Here is an 8141-nt window from a genome sequence, read left to right as displayed (position 1 = left end):
ACCCGCAACGGAAAGGGGGGGGGGGGGGGGGGGGGGGGGGGGGGGGGGGGGGGGGGGGGGGGGCCCTCCGGGGGTGAAGAGGGCGGGCCGGCAGCACCAAGCGAGATGAATCTTCATTTTGCACCGCCGGGGCGAGCGTCTCTTTTGCTGTGAAGGTTACTCGTTTGGGAAAATGCGGTCTGGAGAGTATGTGTAGGTGCTTGGTTGGCCTCTGCAGAGCGAGAAGGGGGGGATTTGTTTAGACAGCTGTTGTCGATGCCACCCGGTCTTGGAAGGGGGTTAACGAAGTTAGACGGCAATATTCACATGGGAGGGGGGATGAATTGGAGCTTGAAGATTTCAAGGTCAGCCGGGCGTGATGAGATCGTTTTCGGGGTAGTTTTCAGGGGGAATGGAGACACCAATGTCCAATGTCGTGGAGTTGACATCTGCGTTTGACAGGCGCTCTGCTATGTGCGTCACTCTTGGGGGCGGTGCTGTCTTTCATTTGACCTATTACATCTCAAATGGATCGATCGCCCTGTATTGTTTTGGCCGAATGCCGGGTTGTCTGGAGGGTTTTCATCTCGTTGGTGTTAGGTAGTGCGATTGATCCTTGACGCTGACAATGGAGATGACTAGACAACGGGGGTGAGTCGCACTGGCTATAGCCGCCACGGCCCCTCATGGAGTTGTGAGTTCCTCCGGCTTTATGAATGCACTCGCAACATTAAAGCTGGATGCCTTCTTTCACTGTATGCGTCAGGGGGTAGTTTGATGCCGCTTTTGATAGGAGTCGCTCATACATCGCTGAGTTCACGACAATGGAGTTCATGGTGAGCTAGGGTAGTGGGGAACAGTCTCCTTTCCCCCAAAGCTCCAAGATTGTCTACATTATTATTCGCGTTTTGTTTGACCATACGTGGAAGCTACGTATCCCAACGCCCATTCTCATTCCAAATGTGTTATCACATTGACATATCCATCGATAGCTGTCCGTTAGGATCTTTGGACAAGTATTGGTCCAGAAAGTTCTGCAGTAACCAGTTAGCCAACGACACCATAAACACAACGGAGCATATCAGACTCACCCAGTCTAGATTAGCAGGGTCATTCAGCGCGTTATCCAGAGCCATGAAGTCGACGCCGCCGCCTTGGAGCATGTCGACACCCTGTAGCTGGTCGAACCCGTTGCCCACATCGCCAAACCCAAGATTCATTTGAGGCATGCCTCCAAAGGGAGTTGGCTCGCTGCCGAGAGTCACGCTCGACGCCGCCGTTGTTGAACACGCTGCAACCTTTGTGCCTGTATTCTCTCTGCAGCTCAGCCGACGCAACATGGCCCTCAACACTGCAGAAGCATGCCTCGCATCCCTGGAACAGTTCGACCGTCCCTCCCAGATCCTGGCTGCCGTTCTGAGAGCGTTCATCTTCCTCTCGTAGTCCTCATCGCTGTTGGTTGTAAGTCAGCACTCAAATCCCCGATCAACCGAGAGAAAGCACATACCTAGTATCCGTAAACTCCGGGATATTTTCCAAAACCCGGTTCAGATCCAAGCAAATCACCATAGCGGCGATCATGAAGTCGTGTAGCGTCAAACTACTCAACATATACCGGTCCTCGAACAACCTGCCGCCAGGGCTCGCCTCGCGGTCAAACTCCTCATGCAACTCCAAGATCCGCAGCGCCGCCCGCCGGCACGTCTGCCGCGACTTGTCATAGCACACCTCGCTCTTGTCCCGGCTCAGGTACGCGCGGTGCAGCACGCACAGCGCCTTCCGGAACATCAGCTCCAGCATCAGCCGCTGCATGATGGTGTAGTTCTGCTCCGAAAACCCCGCGGACGCGATCGGCCGCACGGCGAAGCACGCCGGCAGCTCCGCGCGCCACGCGTGCAGCGCCTCGTCCAGCGCTACCGTGTCCGCGTAGGCGGGCTCCACGGGCGACAGCGTGTGCCGGATGACCCGCCGCAGGATTCGGCAGAGCTTCGACTTGCAGTGGTAGTAGAGCGACGGGGTCGGGTCGAGCGCGGGGCGCGGGGGCGGCATCGACACGGTGGTCTCGTCAAAGTCCTCGTCCGGGTGGTTCCCCGGCCCGCGGGCGTCGCTGTCGCCCTCGTGGATGATGGCGGGCATGCCGAGCTGGAAGGAGAGCAGCAGGTCGAAGGCCTCGCAGTAGAACCACGTCCGGCGGCGCATCTCGGCCTCGAAGGGCGTGATCTTGTACGAGAGGTGCTTCGGCTCGAGGTGGTAGCCCCGCCGCTGGGCGAGCCTGGTGGCGACGCCGAACATGTTCCACATCACCGGGTCGACGTCCTTGCTCGCGATGTTCCTGGTGTAAGCGACCATCAGCGTCGCCTCGACGGAGTACGTCTTGGCGGCGAGGTAGTTGCCCTTGATGAGGCACTGCACCGCGCGGCCGGCGTACGCCGAGGGCTCCTTCAGCGGGCTGCTAAGACCGAGAGACGCGGGGTTGCCTTTGCCTTTGACGATGACGGCGGAAGCGGCGAGGATGGAGAAGAGGATGCTGATCCAGAGGAAGCTCGTCCCCTCAGGGTTGGCCCAGAAGGCCTCGGTCTCGCGTTGGAAACGGCCGGTGTGGATGAACGGGACGGCTGTGAAGCGGGCCTGGAAGTAGATGCCGAGTAGCCTGTTGGTGTCCTGTTGCGAAGGGAGGCTTGTGAGGATCTCCTGGATCGAGACGGAAGGAGAGACGGCTCCGAAGAGGAAATCCGGGCCTATGGAGCATGCGGCTGCTTCTGGAAGTTCTGGAGGTGTGGTGTTGTCCGGTTCCAGCGCGGTCTGTATCTCTCGGATGTGATGAAGCAGAGCGGACCAGTGTGTTGCACCGTAATAAGCGACCTCTCCGTCCGCCGGGGCCGAAGATGGCGACGATTCGTCGTGGCTGGGCTCCGAGTCAGTCGGGGTCGGACCGGCTTGGGCCACGATGCCCGGGGCGGCGCAGCGGTCTTTGGACGGCCCGGATCCCCCCCTCCGCACAAGGTCCTGGACCATGTCCTCCAACTTCTGAAGACGGAGCTGGACCTCCTGGCGGGGCTGCTTTTGCTGCCCCGGGGAGCCATTTTGATTCACATCCTGGGTCGCTTGGGAGATGGCATTCACCTTGCTGCTATTTGAAGCCCCGGCATTGTTGCTAGGTGGACTGGGCCCGAACTTGCACGCATCTCCGTCCCCGCGCTTGGTGCATGCCCCGCAGGGGAGCGTGCGGGAGCATTTCAGCTTTCGTGCGCGGCAGGCAAGGCAGGAGACTGGCTGGCGGTTTCGCTTGGTCACTTTGCGGTGCTGGTCCGACAGCGACTGGGCGCGGAAGACGGAGGTGAACTGGGCAATGTCGGACATGATGGAACGTGTCACTCGGCCGGCAGGGTCCGGTGGGGGCGGCGAAGACGGAGGACGGGGTCGGGATGAAGAGTTTCCAATTCGGGACGTCGATGTCTCCGTTATCTTGACGATTGAAAGATGTGTGAAATGGATGGGTTAGGCAAACGACCGTTTTCCTCGGAGAATTGACATTCAGCGAAAGAGGCTTGATCTAAACTCCGCCGGTTTGTCATCAGAAGGAATGATGGTCGGCATCATCATGGTCTGGCCTGGTGTTAGTCGGGGATACCCCGGAGTTAGAACTTTCCGCTTTGGGAAAGGGCTTCTCCGAAGTCCCATCAACGTCGTCTCGTTGCCCCAATGACCGTAGATCTTTCACTTTTGCTTCACCTTTGCTGACATCAGAATAACCTATGGAGTAAGCACTGCCATTGGATGCTTGTCTCGCCTGAAAATGTGGACAAGAGCTTACCGGTGATAATGAAAGATATGGTAGGTATGGGTGAAAGCCACGATGGTGGCAAGCCGGCGATATGTGGAGTTGAACATCCTTCTGTGGCTCTGCACGGAGAGAAATCGTCATTCAGCTTGGAGTATCGCTGATCAAATGGTCGTTGCTGTGGCTATAAGTGAGGACTTCCAGCTTAATGACTCTCCCGTTCATTAGAGATCAATAACCCAACTTCAGGATTAAAACCACTTCAACATTCAAAACCCCCTTATCAATCACAAAAGATGTCATCCACAACTCAGACAAAAGCCCTCATCCTCTCCTTCGTCAGCTCCTCCCTTTCCCTCACCCACACAACCGTCCCCGTCCCCTCCCCCCTCCCAGGCCAAACCACAGTCTCCGTCCTAGCCTCCGCCATCAGCCCAACCGCCTCGTCCTACCTCACCGGCGCCCTCACAGCCCTCTCGTTCCCGACCCCCTTCGTCCCCGGCCACGCCGCCATCGCCCGCGTCCTCCACCCGTCTCCAGACTCCGTCTCCCTCCAGCCGGGCCAGCTCGTCCTCGTCGACTCCTACGTCGCAGCCCGCGACGACCCGGACGTGCACATCCTCCTCGGGCTCCACGACGGCGCAACTCCGCAGCACAAGAAGCTCTTCCGCGACGTCTGGCCCCACGGCCTGTGGAAGGCCGCCGCGAGCGTGCCCGTCGAGAACTGCCACCCCCTCGACGAGGACCGCCTCTCCGCGCTGGGATACTCCTACGCGCAGCTGCTCTACCTGAACAGGCTCGCGGTGGCCTACGGCGGCGTCAGCGCAGTCGGGCTCAAAGCCGGACAGACGCTCGTCGTCGCGCCGGCGACGGGGCAGTACTCCGGCGCGGCAGTCGAGCTCGCGTCCGCCATCGGCGCGAATGTCATCGCCGTCGGACGCAACCCAGACACCCTCCGGAAGCTGTCCCACCTCCCGCGCGTCAAGACACTCATCCTCCCCTCAGACTCGGCCTCCTTCGAAGAGACCCTGACGTCCTCCCTCCGAGCCCTGGCCCCAAGGAAAGGAGCAGACGCGTACATCGACCTCTCGCCGCCCACGCTCGCGGACCCGGGCAGGCAGATCAGGGCGTGCATCGCGGCCCTCCGCGACGGCGGCAGGGCGGCGCTCATGGGCGGCGTGGCGGGCGACGTCGGCATCTCCCACCCGAGCATCATGTTCAGGAATATTACTGTCAAGGGGCAGTACATGTACACGCGGGAGCAGGTCGGCGAGGTGATCCGGCTCGTCGAGAGCGGCGTCGTGAAGCTCGGGGACGCGGTCGGCCACGAGAAGCTTGTCGCGTTCGGGCTCGCTGATTGGGACACGGCGCTGAGGGAAGCGTCGGATAGGGGAAGTTGGGGCCAGGCTGTCGTGTTTGTGCCGGAGCAAGAGTAGAGTAGTGTGGTGCGGTCAAATCCAAACAGACCTGTACGTGTACACGTATGCGTGTGTATATGTATGTAACGATCTTCCATTATTTCACAGTCCAGGAAAGTGTGCTCATAGATATCATGCCCTCATTCAACTTCATTTTCACATCCACTGCATCCCCCTGTCCGTCTCGACGGGGGACCATTTCCGTACACGCTGACGAGACTCACAGACTTTACACGACACCTCGAGGAAGACAGTCAACAACTCGATTTCTCATTCTTCCACGCACCGGGGGATTGAACCAGTCCATCCGCTTTCTTGCTCCGTCAACTAGCTGCCAGAGCTAAACAACCCTCCATCTTCTGTAACTTTTCCCATATCCCCCCCGTCTCTTGAAAGCACCACAGAAGGAAAACAAGACCATAGTATTAAAAACGCCAGGTTCTTTTTTTAGAATTCTCCCCTTCACCCCTGCTCCGTGCGCTTGGCTCGCAAAAGAAAGATGAAAGAAAAGACAACAGCAAACGGTAGAGAAACATTAGAAAAATACACACGCTTTTGTACAGGGGCAATAAAACTGTATTGTGAGCTGGGTATCATAGCAGCAAGGAACATGAGACGCAAGGCTAAGCAGTCAACTGTAAGCTTTTCTCTTCTTCTTCAAGAGCCGATGCCGCGGAGGACTCTGGCCGGGTTGCCGCCGACGATGGTGAAGGGCGGCACATTCTGTTTTGAGAAAAACGAGTCAGATGTGGATCTCACGTTCAGAGTTTAAATTGACGTACCTTGGTAACGACGGAACCGGCACCGACAGTGCTGCCCTTTCCAATGGTGATGCCAGGCAGAATGGTGACGCCTCCACCGATCCAGCAGTCCTGGTCAATGGTGACGGGCCTGCCAATCTGCGGACCCTTGCTGCCCTGCCGTCTCTTCGGATCGGTGTGCAGTGTCGCGGCGTAGATGCTGACGTTGGGCCCGATGTGGCAGTTGTCTCCGATGTTCACCTCGGCGGCGTCGAGGATCGTGCAGCTGCGGCCGACGATGACGTTCTGCCCGATGACGATGTTGTACCCGTAGTCGCACACGAATGGCGCCTCGACCACGACGTTCTCGCCGACCCGGCCAATGTTGGTCACGGGGGACGACCCGGGGGAGGGCGAGAGGAGCTCACGCGGCTGCAAGATCTCGCGGAACAGGCGGGCCCTCTCGTTGGGGGAGACTCCGTTGTTGGGGTTGGTGGAGTTGTTGAAGCGCCAGCAGGCGGCGCTGCAGCGCTCGCGCTCGAGGACGAGCTCCTTGTCGAAGGGGTAGTAGAATTTGCCGCTCAGCATCTCCTCCTTCTGCGACCGGATGCGGTTGTTCGCGGGGAACTGCGCGTGGGAGAGCGCCAGCTGCGCCGCCACCTGGACGTTCGTCGTGGCCGGGGGTTGCGGGTTCGGGCTGTTCGATCTCGTCGGGTGCAGGATGTTGATCTGGGGCAACGTCGGGGCCGGGTACGGGGTGTCGGGGTCGTTGGCCGTCCTGCTGAGGTCGTGCAGGGGTGGCACGCGGTCGAACCGTTTCTCGGAGATGGGCGGGTGCGGCTCTCGCTGCTGCTGCGGGCTCGAGGTCACGTTGAACGGGTAAGGGTGACCGGAGGGCGACAGCTGCTTCTGGTCGGGGCTGATGGCGCTATTGACGCTTGGTATTGTCGAGGGTGTCAGCGTGGACCCGGAGAGCGGGTTAGACACCATGGAAGCCGACAGCGTCGATCCGGTCTGCCGATCAACGTCTTGATCTGCGATGGGCCGGCCTTGAGGAGTGTCTATCCTCAGCGGTTGTCCTCGATGATAAGAGAGAGGCTCACGCCTCTGCCCGACGGCAGGCTGAGTACCGTAAGGGGCTTGCTGCGGGTGCTGAGGCTGGGGCTGGTGCGGAGGCTGTGATTGATGCTGAGGCTGGGGTGGGGGTTGAGATTGAGGTTGTGCTTGCGGCTGAGGCTGAGGTTGAGATTGCGGTGGTTGAGACTGGGGCATACCGTAAGCACCAGGCGGGACGTAGCTCGGGTCCTTTGACTCCAGAGGAATGGCCGTGGCCTTGTTGTCCGACTTCTGCCAGACCGCGTTGCGCTGTGGAGGGTATCCTGCGCAAACGAAGCCGCCGCGGATGCAGTTGCTACCTGTGAGAGGGTCAGTATCGTCAACTGTGCCAGCGGCGAGAGAGACACTTACACTCGGGCTTCTGCTCGTCGCATTTCTTTTTCCTCCGCCGGCAGGTCATGCATCCAGTCTTGGTACGATTGCTAAAGTTACGCTTCCTCTTCTTCTCGGACTGGAGAATGGCGTCGCGAGAGCCGCCGGTCGGAGTGTAAGGGCTGTAAGGCATGCTCTTGTCATCGCCATCCGGGCTGGTGTTGTCGTAACCCTGGCTGTCCATCTGATTTGCCCGCTGGAGCTCCCCAATCTGGTCTTCTGACTGGGCAGACATCGTTGAGTGGTCGTAATAACTGCGGTCCTCTCTGTCTCCTTCCCGGGAATACCACGAGTCGCCTTCACGCTGGTCCTCGCGTTCCCGAGGGCGGTGATCGGGCGGCGGTGACCGATACGGACTGCGTGTTTCTGAGGGGTGAGCTGGCGCATCTGGCGATCTCTCGTGAGTCATGGGCGCATTTCTCTGCTGCGGCGGCGAGTCTGACCGCTTCCTCTTGAGAGAGCCGTCAACATCAGGGTAATTCGTCGAGTGGTATGGCGACTTGTCCTGGCCTCTCGGGCCAGCCCAGCTTTCCCTCGTCGCCTCTGCGGCGGTGGGCGCTTTAGGTTCATGATGGGTGGGCGAGCCGTTGGAGCGATGGTCCTCTGGCGATGCTCTGCTGGCGGCGTCGGCAGGCTGGTTCGTCGGTTCTGACGTCTTTGGTGGTGAGCCCCCATTGAGGGCGGTGAAAGCTGACATGGTTCAGCGCCGCGCCTCACCAAGTCGGGGCGCGGGAG

General features: G+C 59.6%; 3 protein-coding genes across 3 annotated transcripts; 1 reads left to right on the top strand and 2 right to left on the bottom strand.

Annotated features, from left to right (window-relative positions):
* Window positions 1-947: 947 nt before the first annotated feature.
* On the bottom strand, window positions 948-3339 carry COL26b_005236 (uncharacterized protein; the record flags this gene model as incomplete). Its single annotated transcript, XM_053178089.1, has 3 exons — window positions 948-971; window positions 1071-1431; window positions 1487-3339. The coding sequence occupies 3 exons, from the start codon at window positions 3337-3339 to the stop codon at window positions 948-950; spliced, it is 2238 nt and encodes a 745-aa protein (XP_053038048.1).
* A 717-nt stretch (window positions 3340-4056) lies between these two features.
* On the top strand, window positions 4057-5196 carry COL26b_005235 (uncharacterized protein; the record flags this gene model as incomplete). Its single annotated transcript, XM_053178088.1, has 1 exon — window positions 4057-5196. One exon carries the CDS (start codon window positions 4057-4059, stop codon window positions 5194-5196), a length of 1140 nt encoding a protein of 379 aa, XP_053038047.1.
* Window positions 5197-5835: 639 nt separating this feature from the next.
* On the bottom strand, window positions 5836-8103 carry COL26b_005234 (uncharacterized protein; the record flags this gene model as incomplete). Its single annotated transcript, XM_053178087.1, has 3 exons — window positions 5836-5901; window positions 5961-7333; window positions 7386-8103. 3 exons carry the CDS (start codon window positions 8101-8103, stop codon window positions 5836-5838), a joined length of 2157 nt encoding a protein of 718 aa, XP_053038046.1.
* Between the last annotated feature and the right edge of the window lie 38 nt (window positions 8104-8141).

This window comes from Colletotrichum chrysophilum (assembly GCF_026319265.1).
Source record: "Colletotrichum chrysophilum strain AFK26 chromosome Unknown scaffold_34, whole genome shotgun sequence".
Classification (NCBI taxonomy): Eukaryota; Fungi; Ascomycota; class Sordariomycetes; order Glomerellales; family Glomerellaceae; genus Colletotrichum; species Colletotrichum chrysophilum.
This window is presented reverse-complemented; position numbering and strand designations above follow the sequence as displayed.